Here is a 24442-nt window from a genome sequence, read left to right on the forward strand (position 1 = left end):
TTTCAGAAAGGAAAGCCACCAGAGTATTATCTACAGTATCCTGAATATCTCAATGTAGATGAAGTGATCAAACGATGCCACAGAGTGAATGCCACTTATCTAGCCAACACAGCTAATCGTCTTAAAGCCAGATCTCCAATTAGAAGTAAGATAACTGAAATTTACCACTAATTAAGCAATAATGAAACAAAACTACAATATATTATAAACATTATAAATATTTAGTGTGAGTTAAGTGGTTTAACACGGAAGTAGTGGGGTTTTCTCCCTTAGAAAGGTTTTTTTTCATCCAACATGCAAGCAAATCAGCCAGAGAATCCATACAGTTTACATACAAAAAATATTACTAGGAGGTGGTAGATAGCATAAATGGTGGATAGTGCTGTTGTGTACAGATGGAGAATTATTTAGTGGAGATGGTGGGTTGTATAGGATGAAGTGCCCTCCTGCAATGAGTACTTCAGCTCCTTGGAGACCACACAATAATGATAAATGAACAACTGTAATTAAAAAACAATACTTTTTCATTATAACAGAAAAAGAGTGTCAACACAGTCAAGTCAACCATATTACTCTCATTTACAAAATCAAACTATAATTTTAAATCTACTGCAGCCAGCAGTATCTGAAGAAGTACCTATATGAAAAAAGAAAGGAAAAAAAAAAGGAAAAATGCAGAAACAATGTCTATAACAGAGTGTCAAATAATAATAATAATAATAAGAAGAAGAAAATGACTGAAGAAAGAGAGAGAGAGAGAGAGAGAGAGAGTGGTGCATGTTAAAGAGGGATCATTTAGGTTGACTGCATACAACCAAGAATCCTTAGAGGGTGTTTTGGGTGTACCAAGTTTTAGGAGTTGAGCAGGAGAGAAATAATGTTTTAAACAAAGAGTACAAAGTTTTTTGGAAGCTGAGAAGAGAAAACACAGTCAAGTCAACCATATTACTCTCATTTACAAAATCAAACTATAATTTTAAATCTACTGTGCAATCAGCAGTATCTGATAATATAAAAAAAAAGGAAAAATGCAGAAACAATAACCATATAAAGTTTTTTGGAAGCTGAGGAGAGAAAACTAATCATGACTAGTAATTGGAACATTATCAAAAGAAGGAGTGAGGTAGGATCTTTCTCCAAAGTTACAAGACAGGACTATTTTTTGATAGTAGTGAAATTCAGATTACCCTAACCCCCAACTTGGGAATAGTGAAAATATCAGTATTTAACAGATTATGAAAGATCTTGAAGATTGAATCATTTGAGTACGCAAGGCTTCTTAAATGAAGAAGAAGAGTGGAGAATACTATTATTATTTTCATTATCTGAGACATCCAGGGAGTCAAGGACTCATCAAGGAAGACTATAAATTACCCAAATTATCTGTCATACCTTCCTTTAAATTCATTCACACTAGATGTACTCACTATCCCTAAAAGTAAACTAATCTATTCATTCACTGCTCTGTGAGAGAAAAACTTACCGCTCTTACCCCTTTCATGACTGTGAACAAACTTAACTTCCATGGATGCCCCCGTATTCTCTCCCCACCTTCCATATAATGAGAAATTTCATCAGACAATAACCTATAACACCAATTCAAAAGTTTATAGACCTCTATCATATCACTCTCTTTCTCCTGTTAATCAGTCTCAGTCTGTAATTCACATACTCGCAGTTCTATCCTTATAATCTGGATATAAACTTTATAAATGTTCTTTATACCCTTTCCATAGCTTCTTTATCTCTTTGCAATCCGGAAGACCAAATCTGCGCACAATGATCTAGGTGTGTGTGTGTGTGGCCTTATTAAAGAGGCAAAATGACTTCCTTATTTCTTAGACGTCAAGGTACACTTCAACATAACAAATTATCCTCTCAGTTATATTTGCAACTTTTGCTGTGTGACCTTTGAACTTCAAATTCCTATCCACCAACACACCAAAATCCATTGCCTACTCAGTTTCCTAATATAATACCACTGGATATCTCATCATGGCAAAGTGCATAACTTTACAGACCTCACTAACATTAAACTAACAGCCAGCTAAACTGAGACATCCAGGGAGTCGAGGACCCTTTCCACAGCTTCTTTATCTGTTTGCAATCCGGAAGACCAAATCTGCACACAATGATCCAGGTGTGTGTGTGTGTGTGTGTGTGTGGCCTTATTAAAGAGGCAAAACGACTTCCTTATTTCTTAGACGTCAAGATACGCTTCAACATCACAAATTATCCTCTGAGTTGTATTTGCAACTTTTGCTATGTGACCTTTGAACTTCAAATTCCTATCCACTAATACACCAAAATTATTTGCCTACTCAGTTTCCTGTAGCATAGCGCTCTGCTAATATAATACCACTGGATATCTCATCACGGCAAAGTGCATAACTTTACAGCACTTACTAATATTAAACTAACAGCCATTTTCAGTATCACGGACAATTCATCGCGATAAAATTTATCATGGGAAAAATTCATCGAGAGGAAAACTTATCGCTGAGAAAACTCATTGCAGAAAAAATTCGCTGAAAGCATTATTCCCTAAAACATTGAAATGACATTGCATTGAAACCAATATATGAAAAGTAAATGCAGTGCAAGATGAATTTCACAAAATATAGTTTTTTATGTATTTATATATTATTTATTTAGATTTCAATCAGATTTTCATAATATTTTTATTATTTACAATGAAGATAATATATTATGAATTGGCAAGTTTCCTAATTTCTGTTTCGTCTTAAAAAGTTGTAAATATTTTTCATTCCTAAATACTGCAGGTTCTGCTGATGGAATATTAATATTTACAAAACTGGAATAGGTATAATGAGAAAGGGCATCATATTTAAGAATATTTATTCTGTGAACTGTTCATTATAGACACCGATCACTTTAGACACCGATCCAGATGTGATGTATATACGAGGGTGGTCTGACAAGTTCTCTGCCTAACATTGAAAAAATGAATTTATAATTTCAAAATTATTTTCTTTTTCAACATAATCTCCCTTAAGACTAATACATTTATTCAAGCGATGCTCCAGCACCATTATTCCATCCCTGTAGTGGTTCTCAGTAAGATCTGCAAAATATCCCTCTACAGCTGCAATCACCTCTTCATTCAAAGAAAAATGCTGACCAGTGAGGAAGAGTTTTAGTTTTGGGAAGAGATAGAAGTCAGAAGGAACAAAATCTGAGGAATAGGGTGGATGTTCCAAGAATTCATAGTGCAGATTGCACCTGCCCACCTTTGTGGGCAAGTGCAATGTCCTGATGAAAGATGATTTTTTTTTTTGCAAATCAGGTATTTTCTCACAAAGTTTTTCGTCTAGTCTGGTAAAAAGATTGGAATAATATTCCCCGGTTACTGTTTTACCCTTTTCAAGATAATTAATAAACAACGATGCCATGACCTTTCCTGCTGATGGAACAAACTTTGTCTTATTTGGCACTGAACAACCGGTTTCTGTCCACTGTTTTGACTGCTATTTGGATTCTGGTGTATAATGGTGAATCCAAGTCTCATCCATAGTAATAAATTGATGCACAAAATCAGATTTATTCTTGTTAAAATGATCCAAACACTGTTCAGAGATTTTCATGCGAGTGCGTTTTTGATCTGCTGTGAGCAAGTGTGGTGCCTATCTTGCGCAAAACTTTTTCATTTACAATTCTTCATGCAAAATATATCCAAAAAGTTCTTTTGAAATGCCAATAATCAGCAATTTCAAGCACTTTGATATTGTGCACTCGATCAATGATTTCTGGTGTTGTTATACTTTTTGGACATCCTTCATGTGGATCATCTTCAAGGCTAGTACGACCACGTTTAAACTCAGCAGCCAATTTCTTAATTGTCGAAAACGAAGGAGAAGAGTGCCCATAAACTTTTATGACTTCGAATGAATTTCTTTTGCTGTTAAACCTTCTTTTACAAAGAATTTTATAACCGCATGATACTCAATTTTATCCATTTCAAGGGATACAGATAATACTTTTGCTTCAGACAGGTGTATAAAACAAACTGCTTGATAGAATGACTTGCAGTTTCACATGGATGCTTATGACAGTTGTACCAACTTAGGAAAAAATAATCTTGCTGAGAGTGTTGCCATCTATGGTCAAGGCCGATAAGGTTTCTGAACACCATCATATAATCGAAATATTATTATTATTATTATTATTATTATTATTATTGGACACCTCCAGGGAGTCCAAGTACTCATCGAGGGAAGGCACCTTCTCTGCAACTGTCTTCAACATTCAATCACCAACTGACTGGAACTACACGAATGCGATCTACTGCCAACCACCACTCGTATTTCCAATGACAATCACAAATATCCATGTCAGGATTAGAACCCTACAGCATTTTCGATGGAGAGCAGATACGATATTCACTAGGCCAACCAGGTCGGCTATTTCTTAATTTTTTTTAAAATGTCTTAAATTTTAAAAAAAAATTTCTTAAATTTTTTAAAATTCCTTATATGGGAAATATTTCTTTTTTTTTCACATATATCTGCGATGAATAACTTTATACCGAATAAAAATTATATATTATAAAAAATATATAAAATATTTCTTAAATTAAAAAAAATATATTTCTTAATTTTTTTTAAAAAAATAATTTTTAAAAATATTTCCTATATGGGAAATTTTTTTCACATATATCTGCAATGAATTTTCGTGCGATTAATTTTCCCGTGATGAATAATCTCTCCAATCAATTGTCGGCGATTAATTTTCCAGTGATGAACTGTCCGGACATGGCAATTTTGTCTGAACAAATTTCCAGCCTGTTATCATTTTGTAAGTGCTGAATATCAGTAGCATCCCTGATTGCCCTGCCTATCTTTGCATCATTAGCAAACAATTGCACATCTGATGTTAGATCATGCCTGATGTCATTAATGTACAGATTGAACAATAATGGTTCAAGGACTGAACCCTCAGTTACACCAGTGGTCACCTTAAATCTGGAAAATTGAAACCCACTGTATACCACTTTTTGATATCTGTCTGTTAACCATCCCTGGATCCAAGTCAAGAGTTTATATTCCAATCCCATATTCTACAGTTTATGCAACAGCCTTTCATGTAGTTTCCTATCAAATGCCTTTGAAAAATCGAATGTTATCATAGTATATCCATTCCCTTAATCCAACTCGGCCAATAACATTGTTATAAAATATAAGCAAATTGCCAACACATGACCTTACTTGAGTAAACCCATGCTGTTCCTTGTAGAGTATAGCTTGTTTGTCTACCCATTTCTGTATGTGAGTTTTTACCAACTTCTCTAAAATCTTCACTACCACACCAGAGATACTGATAGGTCAGTAGTCAGACATATCAGTTTTTGCACCACCATCATACATTCCTTTCATTCCTGTGGTATCATTCCTGAGCTGATACTCAAGTTATACAAACATGTAAAAGGCCAATTCAGTTGAACATTCCTTTAGCAAAGGAGCTGATATTCCATCTGTCCCTATTGATAAATTCTTATCCAATATATGTGACAGTTTTTCAACCTCATTTTCAAGCACCTCTAACTCTTCATCCAATATAGCAGTACTAGTACTCTGCACCATGTTAAGTACACCTGGTTGATATATCTTAGCAAAGCGAGCACTCATTAATTGAACAATCTCATTAGCTTCCAACACTACAGTACTCTCCACATTCAATAAAGTTATTCTTTCACATTCGTTCTTTCTTTTGCATGTGGCTTAATGATAAAATTCTTTTGGATTGCTTTAGTTTGCATTGCCAATTTCTTTTCATACTCCAATTTAGCTTTCTGCACAATATTCTTACTTTTCTGGCCTAAGCTTTATATATTTCATAACTCCTCTCACTCTTATTCTCACGATATTCTTTCCCACATCATCATCTTCCTGTGGATCTCTTGCTTATTAAGGTTGTATATCCATTTCACTCCCTACTTAATTTATTCTTTGAACACTAGGGATACATTCAGATACCACCTCATTTAAGTACTTTTCAAAGATTCCCATGCATTGCTGACATTTTTCTCGATCAGTAATTGATATCATAGGGACCAAAGGTATTCTCCTAAGTTGATCATAATTTCCAGCTTTGTAGTTCAACATGTAACCTGTTCTAATCAGAGCATCAATAAAATTAGATACTTACCAAGAAAACACAACATGTTTAAAGAGCACATCACATTACATAGTAAATGAGGAACATACTAACAAGCTAGGATAGAGAAGTTATTGTTCCTCTATGTAAGGCTTAGTAAGGCCACATCTGGACTACAATTTGAAGATCTGGACACCTGGATTCTGTAGGGACGAAAAAGTAGTTGAAGGATCCTGAGGCAAGTGACAAAGGTTGTGGCAGGTCAATGGAATGCTTCCTATGAGAATAGATAGATGATCTGCAGCATTAAAAAGGAGATGATAGACAAAAAAAGAGGTGAAATAAAATCATTTACCGTATTTTCCGGCATATAAGATGCACTTTTTTTCTTTGAAAACAGGTCTGAAAAACAGGGTGCATCTTATACGCCGATACTCAGTTTTTTTTATTACTTTCATTTCTGGAAATTTTCTCTGTTCTGAGTTACGCAATTTTTTCTTGCTTCCTTGAGGTGTTGTGAGAGCATTCCAGTTACGTTGAGTTCAGGGGATGCGCGTGCGCTGTCATTGACGATCACAGCTGTGTTCCTGTTCATTTAAACTTTCAAATTGTTGTCGAGGTTGTTGTGAACGGTGATAAATTTCTGCTGTTAAATTTTCTCTAAATTTCTTCACAAATTATGGCTGAAAAATGTCGGCATTGCTACAATACTGCATTCAAGCTATGTGTGATTGCCTATGCTAAAGAACATGGAAACAGGGCTGCAGAGAGGCATTTCGGGCCACCCCCAACTGAGAAAATTATAAGAACTTGGTGGAATCAGGAAGAGGAACTAAAAAAAAGTACAAAAAAGGAAGGGGGTACATCTTATATGCCGGTAAATACGGTAATTGCAAATTGCAGAAATTTTATAAAACAGATAGTGAAGATGTTTTTCAGCACATAGCAGGATAGTAGTTAACAAGGCTGTTAGGACTAGATTTTTTGTTTGGCAGTCGAATGGGTTGGCAGAGGTAGTTATGAATGCTTCATCAGCAAATGAGTTCAAGGAGAGGTATGATAGGTATCATATGAATAATGGATCTCTTACAATGAGTCTTCTGACTCCCTGGAGATAAATAAACTGTGCAGAGTTTCAAATAATTCCTTGAGAACAGGTAAGACTGTACATCTCACCTAACTGGTGAGATACAAGATGAGATACAAGACAGATGGCAACTGTCTTGTATCTCTATATTTACATATAATATGAAGGCACCTAATTTGTGATGACTGAATGAACAAGTGTATGTGTCTGTGATTATAAATTAATTATTATTATTTTTTTATGAATAAGGTCATACAAAACCTATTTTTCAGATTCACCTCCTACAAGTAATGACAGTTCAGGAAGTCCAAGATCTGAAGGCAATGAGGAAGAAATAGAGGTGAAAAATTTGCTAGAATACTGCACAATTTTCAATCTGAAATTAGTTAACTAAATGCACAATACACCGAACTTGAACATCATACATTCTATTAATATTATAACACCAAAGTACATTTTTTGTTTAAAAAAAACGCATAGAAAAATTTAATAACACTTAAACTGAAAAAATTATGATGGGCATTAATTCAATTTCTTCAAACAAAGAAGAAATTGTGCATTATAAATTATAACATTTGCCATCAATTGGGATATCCCATATTAGTATCCCATATTTATTTTCTCAGGAGATGGTTTAAGCTCATCTTCAGGTTTAATGGAATAAAAACAGCAAGATGAAATAAACCCAAGTTTTATGGTTCCTGCAGTTTTCTCTGTCACAGAAACAACATCTAGGATACAATAAAATTGTAATAACACACACACAAACAATAAGTAGAAAAAGTTATCACCAGAAGACGGGATGCGCTGTATGGGCAGTGGCAACCCCTTGAGTGGCATGTTTAAGAATTACGGTTTCCTAAATATTGGGATGTTCACACAAACCATATTTATTAAGTTATATATTTAGTTTATCATTGGTTTTCTCTGTTTACAGAAAACCCACCCACACTGGCAGATACATTCACCAGCAATCCCACCCCCCCCCCCTCACAACAATATGGGGTGATAAAAAAAAAAACACTATATAACAGGGCAAAATTAATCTGCTCAGATGACAAGGCCCTGACTATTGAACTAAACCACATCCTCAACACTTTCTTAGCCAATGGCTATAACCCCCAAAAAATCCAAAAAATACTAAAACCTGTAAACCACAACCCCCCCTCCACAATAAAGATTACACCAAGTCTATCACCATCCCCTACATCCAGGGCACCTCTGAAAAAATAACCAATATCCTCAAAAAATATGACCTTACTTCCTGTTACAGACCATATAAAAAGTTGGCATCCCTTATCTGCTCTACCAAAGACCAACCACTTCCCCTAGACCTACCTGGTGTATACCAGGTCCCTTGCAGCTGCAAATTGTCCTACTTTGGCCAAACAGGCAGAACAACAAATATCAGGATTTCAGAACATCAAGACTACATCCGGTTTCACCAGTACAGCCGCTCTGGGCTGGCTGACAATGCCTTAGATACCCACCATAAAATTCGTTGGAAGAAAACAAAAATAATCCATCGCAGCAAGTTTAAATACGAAAGATTATTCAAAGAATCTTCAGCAGCTCTAAAAAACGTTCCTAACCTCATCAACAAATTTGGGTGCATGAAACTGCCCCAAATTTGGGAGACTTTCATTATAAGAACTTCAGCCCAACTGCCAAGACTACCAAATTAGCCTGCAAGAGGGCACCATTAGGACTTTAGGAACAATATTAGTTTCTTGCTTTCTTCCTCATTTGCTTTGTGTTAGTTCCTGAGTGCACATACCATATCTTTCTGTTCCCGAAGATGGCAATGTGACATTGCTGAAATATAGAAGTTATTCATTAAAGTTACCTTTAATTAATATACTTTATATGCGTTGTTAATTCCGTAAACTAATTACCAGTTATATTTAGTTTAATCCTTTATCCAAGTGTAAGCAAACAAAGTTTGCACTTGAGGTATCTTCAGGACTGGGGAAACTCATGGTAAAGGTGGAAAAAGCTTCACATCACTTGCCTTAGTATCCTATAATGCAAAGCACATCTCCTTGTGGACATGTATAATGCTATCCATTACCAGTTCCGACCTTTACTGAGGTCTCTTCAGTGGGAGCCAGACCCAAATTACTCTGGATTAGAAAAAGATGCTGGAAGTTTTTTCACTTGGTTAGACCAGTACAGTAACGAGGGTATGAAGCGCCTGTGGCAAGTGCCTAACTTGCATCCCCCCTTAACCCCAAAATGAGAAAAATTTTGAAAAATTTAAATGTAACGAGTTAAATTTTACTAAATGCAATATGTTATATACTTACTATTAACCCATCAAAATGAGTTGCAGTGTGTTGTAGAATTTGTGTGTCTAAAGCCAAAATTTAAAAATACAATATAAAATAGCAGACTTTTATATCTATTTATTTATTTTTATATTTTACATTTTTCATGTTTTGCACCCCAAAACCTAGTTGCACCCGTGGCAGGCGCCTCTTTTGCCATGCCCTCGTTACGGCACTGGGTTAGACTATAAATTATATAATTACTTTAATCCTTTATCCAAGTGTAAGCAAACAAAGTTTGCACCTGAAGTATCTTCCGGACTGGGGAAACTTGTGGTAAAGGCAGACAAAGCTTCACATCACTTGCCTTAGATTAAACTAAATATATAATTTATAGTCTAACCAAGTGAAAAAAACTTGCAGCATCTTTCTCTAATCCACAGTAATTTAATAATAAGGTGTGACACCTTTTGGCAACTCGTATAGGTAAATATGACCCTTGGTATCACCTCTGGGTCTGGCTCCCACTGAAGAGACCTGAATAAAGGTCGAAACTGGTCTGGGTAGTGACCCTTCCCATAATGCATAGCATTATACATGTTTGCAAGGAGATATTGTGTTTTGCATTATAGGATACTAAGTCGAGTGATGCGAAGTTTTGTCCACCTTTACTACGAGTGGCCACAGTCCTGAAGATACTTCAGGTGCAAACTTTGTTTGCTTACACTTGGATAAAGGATTAGACTAAATATATAATTTATAATCTAACCAAGTGAAAAAAACTTCCGGCAGATTTTGTTGATTGGTTTTTTAAATCTGCTGCCGATGATTGAAAAAAAAAAGTATTTCAAGTTTGAAGCATAGTAATTTTTTTTTTTTTTTTCATTTCATTCTAGACAGTCAGCTAGAACTGACTGACCATAGTAGTGGAGGTGGATATATATATTGTGGATATATTGTTTTCAAGATGGACACTGTCAAATCCAATTTTTCCCTAATACAATGAGTTCCAAGAACAAAAAATTCTTGTTTGCTTATAACTCATAACAAGGAAAAGAGAGAGAGAGAAGAGGGAGTTGATCACTAAGAGAGCAGATAAGGGCAGTCATCTCCATAACATAATTGAACACAGTGCAGAGATTATATTTATTTAAAGTGTGGCTATTTTTTCTAAGGTGATCTGGATATCATCATCATCATCATCATCAAATTCCTGACATGTACTCTCAAGGGGTGTACAGGATATGATAGTATTACATGAAAAACTTTATTATTATTATTATTATCCAGGTCTCCATGGAGTCAAAAGATTCATCGTGGGAGGTCGATTTTAGGAAATACAAAGTCTATCATACCACTCCTTGAACCCATTAACCGCCCCCACTCCAACCACCCTCCATGCAAAGAAACCACTCCTAATCCTCTTGCACACAGCCTCCTTTTGTAACTTCCAGGGATGGCCCCGTTGTCATTGCTCCTTCCTGCCGTTCCACCAAGTGAAAGAACTCTCCAATGTCTACCCTGTAACTGCCTCTCAACAGTTTAAAAGTCTCGATCATATCACCTCTCCTTCTTCTATCCACCAAACTCTGCAATCCACATTCCCTCAGTCGATCCTCATGACTCATATTGTACAGTCCTGAAACCATCTTTGTTATCTGCCTCTGTACCCTTTCCACAGTCAATTTATCCCCTTCAAATCCTGGGGACCAAATCTGAGAACAATAGTCTAAGTGTGGTCTGATCAGGGCCTTATACAATGGATTACATCATTACTAATTTCCAATCTACAATTTTCCTCCAAAACAATCTGTTACCTGTCAAGACTCCAAATATGCAAACAGCAAACATCTCGGTGTGGTAGAGGAAAAATTCAAGTACAACTTCTATGACTAATTATGTTCAATACAAGCATAGCATTGTATTTGTAAAACAGCACAGTGAAACTATGTTGTTTTATAAATTGCATACAAATTTTACTAAGTTGCATATGATTTCATATGCAACTGAGTAAAAGCCATCTCATCGCTACCACACCCAATAGCTAATGACCTATGATTAAAAAGCAGCATAATCCTCTCTGCTCCGTCAAAATCTCTTAACACCAACTTTAACCAAATGGGAAGAAGAACACTACTCAAATTAAAGAATAATAAAGACATCATACTTAAAGTGGACAAAGGCAATAATACTGTTATCTTAAATACAAAAGATTATGCAGAGAAAATTAACAATCTATTATCAGACGCGTCTGTCTATGATGTTCTCAGTACATATCTTACAGAAAAAAACCATAATGACACCAACGAACTATTACATGGAATGACTACCTGGACTACTGATTTAATAAGAAAGCTAAAATCCATGCACCTGTTGACTCCAAGATTGTAGGGCGTTCCTAAAATACATAAAGAAGGTACACCATTACATCCAATAGTTGATGGAATCTATTTTCCAACTTACCAATTGTCTAAACATCTAGCCAAAATTTTACAACAACACATTCACAACTAGGATACTTATATCAAAAACTCACAATATTTTATTGAGAAATTAAAAAACATCCCTATCTCTGAAGATGATATACCAGCTAGCCTTGACGTCACATCTCTGTTTACAAATATTCCAGTTGTGGAAGTCATCAACATCTTAGACAACTTGTTCTCAAGAAACATCACTAAGTTGTTCAATAATTGTTTAACTTCGAACTATTTTGTTTGGCAAAAAACCGTCTACAAACAAACTTACCGGATTAGCAATGGGTAGCCTTCCCTCTCTCCTTCTTGTGCTAACTTATTCATGGAAGATCTAGAAGATAAAATCTTATCTCAAATTACCCCAAAACCTACAACTTAGTACAGATACATAGATGACATCTTTATCGTTTGGAATTGTAAGAAAGAAGAACTAATGGAATATCTCAACAAAATCAATCGTTTCCATTATACTATCAAATTCACATTAGAAATTGAAAAAGATGAAAAACTTCCATTCCTAGACATCCTAATAAAGAAACAAGCCAATAATAGTATCAACCTGTCTGTGTATAGAAACTTACGAATACTGGACGTTACCTCCATTTCAACTCGTCGCATCATATATCCCAGAAACGTAGCATTATCCATATGCTTAAGAAAAGAGCTATATTGTATACCACAAACCAAGATGACTTACAAGAAGAATTAACTACAATATCCAGAGAGCTATTTAAATGGTTATCCTAAAAGACTCATCAACAAGATTTTGTTTTCAGATATTCCACAAAGACAACCTGATGACACCCAATACATCAGCACTATAACTATTCCATTTGTTAGCTCCATTTCCAAAAAATTGGCTATCCTTCTAAAACCACACAATATTAGAGTAACATTCAAGCCAGTCAACACTATTCGGAAATTTTTAAGATCACTGAAAGACCCTCATCTGTTCTATAAGTACTCTGGAGTATACAATATACCTTGTTCCTGTGGTGTTAGTTACATTGGTCAGACCTCTATAAGCTTCGAAACGAGACAGAAGGAGCACATAGGCCATGTTAGAAACAACAGACAAGATATTGCAGGCCTTTCTTCCCACTTCGCCACTACCAACCATCTTATTGTTGTGGAATAACAGATATATGCCCTAGATAGAAGAGAAATACCATTTCAGAACCTTCAAGGAAGCTGCTATAGGTGCCCGTTCAACAGGAAACCTAAATAAGAATCAAGATCTAATCCTACCTGATATTTGGAAAACTTTAATTAGATCACTAAACACTAAAGAAATGAACTTTCGCAGCAATTACATTATGTCTCTCAACCAATAAATCATGTACCCGCGACACGCATATTGTCTCACGCACAGTACTAATTTTGTATGAATTAGAACTGTCAGTTAAAACCTAGTCTGTTACTTTCATATCGCTTACCAATTGTATCCCTGAAGATGCCAATAGCAAAAATCGGTGAAACTAGTTGGTTAATAAATATTACTCACTTCACCAACATTCCTAAAAAATGAGTTATAGTTTCTAATACAAGTAGTCAAGAAAAAAGTCACACTATACACTCATTAAATTTTTATATCAATTTCTAATTATTGTATTTTTTTAAAAAATAGTTTATAAAATTTAATTCAGCATGCTTCAGCCGAATAGTCAGTATTTCGGCCAAATTCCGCTTCGGTGCATCCCTAATTAAGATACATTAATGATTCTCATTTGGTCACATGGATCAAACACAGACTTTTTCCTCCTCCTCATCAGCCAACAACTTAAAATCCAGTTCATATAGGAAAAGAACATAACAATAGTCTGTTATCTTTTCTAGACTTTTAATCACAGGTCCTTCCAAAAGCATTCTTCCTTTATCAGTTTACAGAAAACTTTCCCATCATTCCCCACTCCTAACATTATAGCATCATAAAAACTCTTGTTAACAAAGTCACTAATCTCTGTTCATATCAGTCTTCCCTTAAACTGAACTTGATTTATTTGCTATACCTTCTTATCCAATGGCTACAATGCAAAAAAATTAACAAAATAATTGTTCCTCTTATCCCTCGTATCTCTCAACATACATATTATAGTGATGCTATTACTATTCCCTATGGACTCTTTTCTCCTCACTGCACTGCTTTCAGACTTTATACAAGGTCAGCTGCTGTTATCCACTCTCTTAAGGATCAACACTTCATCCTCCTCTGTTTCAGGTGTGTGTGTGTGTGTGTGTACAAGGTTCTGTGTTTTTGTAACCTGTCATATTATTGACAAATTGGAGGATTTGCTAATATCCATCTTGATGAACACAAGAAATATATCATGAATCAGTGAGCTCTAGCAGACCATGCTACACAGGATAAAATGAAAAACAACTACTATATGCTTCATCACAGTAAATACAAACTTTAAAGACTTTTTTGGAATCAACAGTAGATTTTTATAAAAAAAAACTAACCAAATTTTAATAAAGTATGGTGTGTGCAATTTCCTGAGAACTTGGAAACAAGGCTTCCCATCCAAAAGCAAAGTCTGGCTTTTGGATGGGAAGCAAGTCTGCAAGTGTGACCTCATAGAGCCCTCCCCCCCCCCCTTAGGACTTTAGCCTCCTACTATGATATCTTCCACTTATTGTTTGTGTGTGTTACTAAAATTTTTGTTGTATCCCAGATGATGATATCCCTGTGACAGATCGAAATACTGAAATACAGAGGAAATACTGAAATCATAAAACCTATGTTTAATTATCTCATTGTGCTGTTTTCATTCCATTAAACCTAAGGTAAATTTATTTGAAATTATCCTAGAAATCAGATACTGAAAAAGGAAGGCAAGTTTTAGTTACCTTCTCTTCTTTTTTAATCTACATAAATGACAATAAAATGAAATCCTTTATAATTCATACGGTTTCAATATTATCAGAAGCTTGCAATATTTCTTCAATCAGTTTGGTTTTGAATCCCTACTACATATATTTTTTTTCACTAAGTAAAAAAAAAAAATCCATCAAAATGAGTTTAGGTTATTTAGAGGATAAATTAAAGATGCCAAGAAATTATATTCTTGGTTTAATCCTTTATCCAAGTGTAAGCAAACAAAATTTGCACATGAAATAACTTCATGACTGGGCAACTAATATATAGAGGTTAATGACTTTGTATCACTTGTCTTAATATCCTATAATGCAAAGCACATATCCTTATGGGAATGGTCATTAGCCAGACTTTTTATTGAGGTCTCATTAGTGGGAGCCAAACCAAGAAGTGATATCAGGGTTGAAGTAACCAGAAGTCATATTTCCATATATAAGTAGCCAAAAGGTGTTACCTTATTCCTAAAATACTCTGGATTAGAGATAGATGTTGAAAGTTTTTTGACTTGGTTATACTATAAATTAAAGATATGACTTCTACATTACTTTAACATTGGTATCACTTCTGGGTCTAGTTTCCACTGATGAGACCTCAAGAAAGGTCAAAACTGGTCTGGGTAGTGACTCTTCCCATTATACATGTCCATAAGGATATTAAGTCAAGTGATGTGAAGTCATTAGCCCCAATACGAGTTGTCCAGTCGTGAAGTTACTTCACATGCAAACTTTGTTTGTTTACGCTTGGATAAAGGATTAAACCAAGAATATAATTTTTTAGCATCTTTAATTTATAGTATAACCAAGTGGAAAAACTTTCAGCAGTCATTTGGAGTAAAGGTTACTTGTGCTCTTTAACAGGAAATTCAAAAGCACACAATATCAGTCAGATGAATGATGACTGTATTTAAGAATTTTAGTAGTTCTAAAGCAATCAGGGAAGATATTATTATTATTAGCATTTGACTTCCATGGAGGCAGAGACTTATTGTGGAAGGCACACACACTATTGCACACAATGCTCATCCAACCTTGCTTTAAGCTGATTCAATGTGTCTACAACCACAACACACTCAGGCAATGCATTCTACTCACAATCACTCTCCATGCAATGAACCTACTCCTCACTCCTCTGCTCACACCCTCAACAGTTTACACTAATGGCCTCTTGTTATATGCCCTCTCCTATTCTATGAAAAATCTCTTCCATGTTGACCCGATATAACAACCTCTGTCTAGCTTATATGCCTCCATTATATCCACCTCTTCTTCCTATTCATGAGGCTCTGCAACTTACATTCTCTCAATCTGCCTTCGTACTCCACATTCCAAAGACCACTGACCACCTTTGTGAATCTTCTCTGGACCCTTTCCAACATATACCCGTCACCATGAAATCCCGGTGACCAAATCTGTGCACAATAATCCATATCAGGCCTTATATAATGGCATCAAAGCCTGTCTATTTCTGCATGTCAGGGTCCTCTGCATCATTTTCATTATCTGATGTGAAGTCTTCACAACTTGTGCAATGTGGCTCCTGAATTTCGGATCCTTGTCTACCATCGCTCCTAGATCTCTCATCTCCTCTAATTCCATTAAAGTTTCCCCACCAAGTGTATACTTTTCATCTCATTGTCGCTTACCAAATCTCAAAACCTTACTTTGCAACACTAAACTTACAGTTCCTTTTATAAGGCCATAACATCCACTTGACTCTGAATTGCTCTCCCCAGTTTTGCATCATCTGCAAACCACTCTCCATGCATATCCCTAGTTAATGCTGATCACTAGTTCTGTATATCACTAGTTAAACCCATCCCAATATCATTAACACAAATTGAACAACAATGGCCCCAAAACTAATCCCTGTGGCACACCACCAGTGACCTTTCTCTTTCAGGATACTGCACCCCTAATATACAACTTTCTGATCTCTATCCAACAGCCAGTCACTGATCCAACTCAGAAGTCTGTTATCCAATCCCATGTGTTTCAATTTCAATTTATTTAAGAGCTTGTCGTGTCGCAGTCTATCAAAAGCATTTGCAAAATCTAAGTAACCACTGTATATGCTGTATTATGTTAAAAGTTTCCACTTGGTTATACTTTAAATTAAAGATATAACTTTTGCATCACTTCAACCTTGGTATCACTTCAGAGTGAATGTCCTAAGAACATATATGCTGTACATGTTGTTGATATTACAATGCTATAAGCCAATGGAAAAAGAACTGTGTTATCACAATTATGATTTTTTAGAGTTAACCTTTAAGAATATTGGTAATGTAATTTTCTCATTCATATTAATAAGCACAATAAAATCACATATAAGATTAAGTTGATAAAGCTAGAATAAAGAACATGGATTTCCAAATAATAATTAAAATATTGTAATAATTTTATTAATAACTGTTTCAAATAGTTTTAAGAAATTTAAATTATGTTGAGGTCTATTCTTTCAGATAGGAAATCATTCTCATCAAGCCATCAATGCAACTGAATTATTAGCTACACTGCAAAAAGAAAGCCTTGTAAAAAGTATGCCTCCATTTCCTCCTTTAAAGTTAAGGCGTAAGTTTAGAAAATTTAATAAATGTTTTAACTCTCATTATTATTATTATTAAGAGCGACCTCCAGGGAGTCAGAGACTCATCAAGGGAGGCCACATACTTATTCTTGAATTCATTCACACAGCTTTCACTCACAACATCCAATGGCAATCCATTCCAATTACATACCACCCTATGAGAGAAAAATCTTGTCCTCAACCTCTTTTTAGTGGCCTTCATTCTTAGCTTCCAAGGATACCCTGCTGTCCTTTCCCCACCCTAAATAAATTGAAATCCTGTATGACCCTTTGAGAAGTTTGTAAGTCTCAATGATATCTCCCATCTTTCTCCTGTCTGCAGTCTACAAATTCTCAATCTGTCTTCATAATCAGTATTCCACAGTATTCCTGATATAATTTTTAACCCTCTCTTTTGTACTCTCTCCAATATATCAAAATCACAACGGAAACCAGGAGACCAGACCCGTGCACAATAGTACAAGTGAGGTTTTATCAAGGCTTTGTAAAGAGGCAAAATAACATCTGTATCTTTACATGTGAACGTTCGTTTCAGTATTGCAATTATCTTTTGAGTTGTATTTGTAATCTTTGCCACATGACCCCTGAACTTCAACTTCCTATCTATTAACACCCCAAGATCCCTAGCCTCATCAGTTTCTTCAAGCCTAATCCCACCAATATAATACGACATTGGATATCTAATCATTCCAAAGTGAATGACTTTACATTTACTACATTGAACTGACAGCCATTTTCCCATGCCCACAATTCCAGCTATTCAAATCATTCTGCAAGTACTGCATTTGAGCAGCATCATTCCTGATTACCCTACCTGTCTTTGCATCATCAGCAAATAGTTGTATATGGCTTGTTAAATCCTTCCAAGCACTGATCCTTGTGGTACACCACTAGTTACCTTAAATCTTGCAGACTCACATCCCCTGACACCACTTTTTGATATCTGTCAGTCAGCCATCCTCATGTAGCTTGTCAAATCCTTCCGAATATCATTAATGTACAGATTGAATAACAGTGGACCAAGCACTGATCCTTTTGGTATACTACTAGTTACCTTAAATCTTGCAGACTCACCCCCCCCCCCGATACCACTTTTTGATATCTGTCAGATAGTCATCCTCTTATCCATGCTAATATTCTATAACCTAGACCCATTTTCTCCAATTTATGCAGCAGTCTGCCATGCTGTATTCTATCAAAAGCCTTAGCAAAATCCAAAGGTATCATGGTGTATCCATTCCCCTTGTCTAGTTCATTGTGACTTCAGACTTTGCTTGTGACTTTTCTAGCCTGCTGCTTATAATGTTCATAACAGATGTCATCCTCATGTACACAGTATTCCTTCCACATCATCCTTTTCTAACAAATCTCTTGCGTTCTCTCCTCGTCAACATTTCCATGACAAAGCCCATTCCCGTCATTAACACAGTTATATAACATTGTAACTCTTACACTCACATTCACACCATTCCTCCATTTATAATTTAGTTTCCCTGACTCTCTGTGTTAGGTCTCGTACCAGTTATTAGTTTTTCTAGACTCCTGATACCAAACGCATTCAGGTGTAGATCATCCCTCTTATACAAATCCAATCTTCCCTCAAACTCGCATCCATTCCTTCTACATAACCTACATATCGAATCATTTGCATCATAGCCCTTCTTCTTAATTCATTTTTATCATAGCATGGTAAAATACTAACGATTTTCACTTTCTCCCTCTTCACTCTTGACTCTTCCAACAACCCTTTCATGTCCTCTCTCATACTGAACTTATCGACAGTTAAATCATTCGTATCTAATATTTATATTATAATCATATAAATAGAATGTATTATACTATTTTTATAGTTTATAAAATTAACAGATGATACAGCACACATGTTATATCCCAATATAAGAATTTACCTATTTGGTATAAAATCATTATTTTTTATATTATTGTTACATGTTTTGGTAATAAGTTTTGCATATTTTGCAAATTTTATCATTTTAAGGCTATTTGTTCAAAATAATAATTTATGTACATTTTATGTAAATATTCTAAGTTGAGTCTCACTATAGGAAACACTGTAACAATATTATTCACTATAACAAGTTGCTTAAAAGTTTCAGCCAAAGTCCCATAGGTATTATGCTGTGTTATTTGACAGCCACTATAGCAAACTATCAGTTTGTTATAATAAGGGTATACTGTATTTTAACAAACTCACATAACAAGCTGTCTAATAACACAGCATAATACCTATGGGACTTTGGTTGAAACTTTTAAGCAGCTTGTTATAGTGAATAATATTGTTACAGTGTTTCCTATAGTGAGATTCAGAATGTTTATATAAAATGTACATAAATTATTATTTTGAACAAATAGCCTTAAAATGATAAAATTTGCCACCAAAATAATATTGTTACAGTATTTCCTATAGTGAGATTCAGAATGTTTATATAAAATGTACATAAATTATTATTTTGAACAAATAGCCTTAAAATGATAAAATTTGCCCCCAAAATAATATTGTTACAGTGTTTCCTATAGTGAGATTCAGAATGTTTATATAAAATCAACATAAATTATTATTTTGAACAAATAGCCTTAAAATGATAAAATTTGCCACCAAAAAGTCAGAAGTAGTATTAGCACTAAGAATGGAAGTAGAAAATTGCAGTGTATGTTTGGCATGAGATTGAAATTAATAGAATAATATATCTAATTGGATGTTGTTATAGGCCATGGAATGTACAGAGCATTGATTGTAAAATATTTGGAAAATCCATTGGGCATGCAAAAGTAAGCAATCCAAAAAGAAGAATTTAAGTATAGAAATGTGGATTAGGAGGAGAAAATAGTGTATGGAAACAAGATATGAATTTATTGTGTTTCTGAATGATAACTTTATTAAGCAGAATTTAATGGAAACAACATATTGTGTGCCTCGGAGTTCTCTTCTTGGCCTTACTGTCTAACTTACTTGTTAATGATAAGCAATATGAGATGAGATTGGTAGAAGAACGTGGTAGACACCAGCAAGAGAAAGAAGAGATCACTTATCTTTAGAAGATGGCAACCAAGAGGAGAGTTTGTTAAAAGGAATAAATGTAGTCACTAAATCATATTTTTTAAGGATTATTGAGACTGTTTCAGAAATAGAGATATTTTAGATAGGAGATTTTACTAGATTAATACAAAAAAGATTATAAACAGAGTGACAAGGAAAGAACCAGAAGCCATCTCTGGAATTGTGAAAATGTTTTGAATAGTTATGAGGGGCAGATTTTTTACATAGAGGGAGAGTGCAGATGAGTGGAAAACATTGCCAGAATGCATTGTAATATGATGGAAGCATAAATGAATTTATATGACACATGTAGGACAAAATAACATGTGAACACAAAGATAAAGTATTAAAATTTAATAGCCAGATATTTCAACCTGAAAATTGCAGGTCATCATTAGTTGCATAAGGCTAGTGAAGCACAAGGAAGAATGCAAACAATGGATTATTCGTGGCGATATAAATAAAACGGTGCAAGTGATTAACAGAAGAAGCATTACATTATTTAAAAAAAAATATATATATATATTAATGATGTTTGTAGGAAGATATATAAAAAGATATAGAAAAATATAGGAAGGTCTCATTAGAATGAGACCTTCCTATATTTTTCAGAAGGAGAGGCAGTCATTCCAATTCAGGTTCATACAATAGCGCAAAACTCTGTCACTCTCTTTAAACAAATTATTGTTATTATTATTATTGTGGTGGCACTGAGGGAGTAATCAAGTTTCACACTAGAGGATATTGTGGTCAATATCCTCTAGTGTGAAATCAATTCCATTGTACTATGTTAGATTTTTCAGATTTCTTATTAACAATGTAAGACTGATGTTCTTGTAATTTTTTCTCCATGGAACATCCACTTTGTTTGAAGTAGGATCAGGTGACAGTCACAAAGAACTTGGTAGACACAAGGAAGAAAAAGATTGTGATTGTTTCATGGGTGTTTTGAGGTAGGCCTGTAGGAATAAAAAACACATTGTATGGTTTATTCTGCAAAACCATTCAGCTGCATAAAATATTTGATGTTGAGAAGCCTTTCCTTTGAAAATTATTGACTTTGTCATGCACTCTGATTATTTATCTGTCAAAACAGATTTTATAGACATGTTGAAAGGACTGCTATGGGGGGAGCTCACGCTCTCCAGCTCTTGCAAACTTATCTAGAGCACCTATCAGAAATCCTTTTCTTATCTGTACAACTTTCTCTTTGGGTACGTGATTACATCAATGATGTCTTTGCCATCTGGCCCTACAAAAATAAACAGTCTACATTCGTAGTAAACTTCAGTATGGAAATAGAAAAGGAAAACAAAGTAGATTTCCTAGACATTTTACTCTCCCCTCTGTTCTTCAGGTGAACTAACTACTTCCATTTATTGCAAACCTACCTTCACTCGTAATAGAAATAAGCTCATCATCCTTCTCAAAAAAAAACTGGACATCATGCTGCTCATATTGTATACTCTAAATCAGGGTTCGGCAACTGGCAGCCCGCATGCGGCCCAAATGTGCATTTTTGGTGGCCCATAAAAGGTTAACCATACTTACATGACATGTGGCCGGTATGCTGAAGTATTTAAATAATACATTTTATAATATGATTAATAAATTAAAAAATAATTTTATACCCATACTTCGTGATATCGGCATGCAAATTGGCATAAGTCATCATGTATGGGAATAACCAAGCTTCATCCGACGAAAACCGGATGAAGCCAAAACCGATTTTGGTGCACTTTTTCAGTTGCGTTCCCTTGTCCGTATTTTAATATAATTCAATAACATATATATCCTTTGAAAATATTTCTTAAAAATAATTTCAAAAGTGGGTTCAAGAAAACATAAAATTGCAGATGAAGGAAGAAGGTTTAATGATGAATGGAACAGCAGGCACTTCTTTATTGAAAATGAGGTTAATCCCCTTTGTCTTATTTGTGATAAAACTGTTGTTATAAAAGAATATAATATCAGATGTCATTACGAAAATATCGTACTTTATCTCGTAATCTCAAACTTTAAATATTTCTGTGTTTTTTAAGATTGATATAATAAAATTGATAACTCAAAAAGTATTTTTTTCGCTCACTATTTTCTCTTAATTAAACGCTTGCGGTCCGATTATTAAAAATAAAAGTTGAATGTGGCCCTCGAGTCTGAAAAGGTTGCCAACCCCTGCTCTAAATCATAATAGCTAAGGCAAGAACTTCTGGACATCAAACATCCATAGGTTCATAAATTGTTTGCATTCTACCTTTATACTTCACTAGTTCTATGCCAATGATGATGACATGTAATTTTCAGGAGAACCCATTCAGGTTGAAATATCTGGCTCTTCAAGTTTAATAATTTATTCATCCTTGTTCACATTATTTTATCCTATATTTATGGCACACATATCTCTAAAAAAATCATATAACATATGTTTTACTAGTTAGTTAGTAACTAAAATTAATAATAATAGTTATGCTCACTTAACAATGGTTATGACCTTGGAGAAAACATTAGGGCCATCTCTGGTTTGATCTCTGAGCTCCCTATAGCCAGCAAGTTGTCACTTCTTTCTAGTTGTCACTCAGCAGTCTTAGCACAAATTTTGCATCTTATATTCAAAATATCTGATGAATAAATGATTCTCTGTAAGATAGTCATATGATCTCACAAACATCATGAATAATTCACATACAATTCTGCAAGAATAGCCTTGCACACTTTTGCAATGTTTTCCAGTGTTGACAGTAGTCCAGAACATTCATCATCAGTGACAGGTGTTCATCCATCCTTGAAGTGTTTGTACCACCAAAAAAAAAAAAAATTGCTACAGACACCCTACCCAAAGAAAGTATTTGGTGACTGTAGCTGTTTTTTTTTGAGGTCAAAGCAAAATTTGATGCAGATTCTTTGCTCTTTAAAATCTGCTGTTTCAATTTGAGAAGAAAATTGTTGAGCCACTACAACACAATGTTACAAAAATGCACACCTTTCAGCATACTGACTGTTGGCATATTGATTCAAAAAAGAGTACTGCTCACTCCTTATAGTGGGGGAAGGCTGTGCTACAACTGGTTCATATACACTATTAAAATTCCCCATGTTTCGGGTAGCACTTCATATGTTGTGAGTTTTATGATAATTTTTTTTTTAATTTATCATAAATTGATATGATATGATTTCAGGTTTAAAACCTGGGTTTTGGAAGAAAAAGCCATACTTGCCAGCACTTGAAGCTGGCAAGTATGGTAAGCAGTCTTTGCACAAATTTTGCATCTTATATTCAAAATGTCTGACAAAATGTATTAAATGATTCTCTGTAAGACAGTCATATAATCTCACAAACATCATGAATAATTCACATACAATTCTGCAAGAATAGCCTTGCACACTTTTGCAATGTTTTCCAGTGTTGTGCTTGTTGACAGTAGTCCAGAACATTCATCATCAGTGACAGGTGTTCATCCATCCTTGAAGTGTTTGTACCACCAAAAAAAAAATTGCTACAGACACCCTACCCAAAGAAAGTATTTGGTGACTGTAGCAGTTTTTTTTTGAGGTCAAAGCAAAATTTGATGCAGATTCTTTGCTCTTTAAAATCTGCTATTTCAATTTGAGAAGAAAATTGTTGAGCCACTACATCACAATGTTACAAAAATGCACACCTTTCAGCATGCTGACTGTTGGCATACTGATTCAAAAAGAGTACTGCTCACTCCTTATAGTGGGGGAAGGCTGTGCTACAACTGGTTCATATACACTATTAAAATTTCCCATGTTTCGGGTAGTACTTCATATGTTGTGAGTTTTATGATAATTTTTTTTTTAATTTATCATAAATTGATATGATATGATATGATTTCAGGTTTAAAACCTGGGTTTTGGAAGAAAAAGCCATACTTGCCAGCACTTGAAAACAGACTGGAAAAATGTCCCTCTAATTTCAAATAAAACTGTATCAACAAAGTCCTTTCCTCTAGCATTCTG

At 34.8% G+C, this 24442-nt stretch overlaps 2 protein-coding genes across 3 annotated transcripts in view; one reads left to right on the forward strand and one right to left on the reverse strand.

The window, feature by feature from the left end:
- The window catches only part of LOC150109861 (uncharacterized), a 391072-nt gene that overhangs the window by 90290 nt on the left and 276340 nt on the right, over positions 1-24442 (reverse strand). The gene's annotated exons all lie outside the window — the stretch shown is intronic.
- The window catches only part of LOC150109862 (uncharacterized), a 244348-nt gene that overhangs the window by 61525 nt on the left and 158381 nt on the right, over positions 1-24442 (forward strand). The window contains exons 7-12 of the mRNA XM_090396070.1: positions 7-145; positions 766-779; positions 7167-7196; positions 7267-7271; positions 7451-7541; positions 17285-17393. Coding sequence (XP_090252196.1) covers positions 7-145; positions 766-779; positions 7167-7196; positions 7267-7271; positions 7451-7541; positions 17285-17393 — 388 coding nt within the window. The remainder of the gene's footprint in view (positions 1-6; positions 146-765; positions 780-7166; positions 7197-7266; positions 7272-7450; positions 7542-17284; positions 17394-24442) is intronic.

Source organism: Typopeltis vanoorti, chromosome 1 (assembly GCF_054136105.1).
Source record: "Typopeltis vanoorti isolate ZY-2024b chromosome 1, IOZ_Tvanoo_1.0, whole genome shotgun sequence".
Taxonomy (NCBI): domain Eukaryota; kingdom Metazoa; phylum Arthropoda; class Arachnida; order Uropygi; family Thelyphonidae; genus Typopeltis; species Typopeltis vanoorti.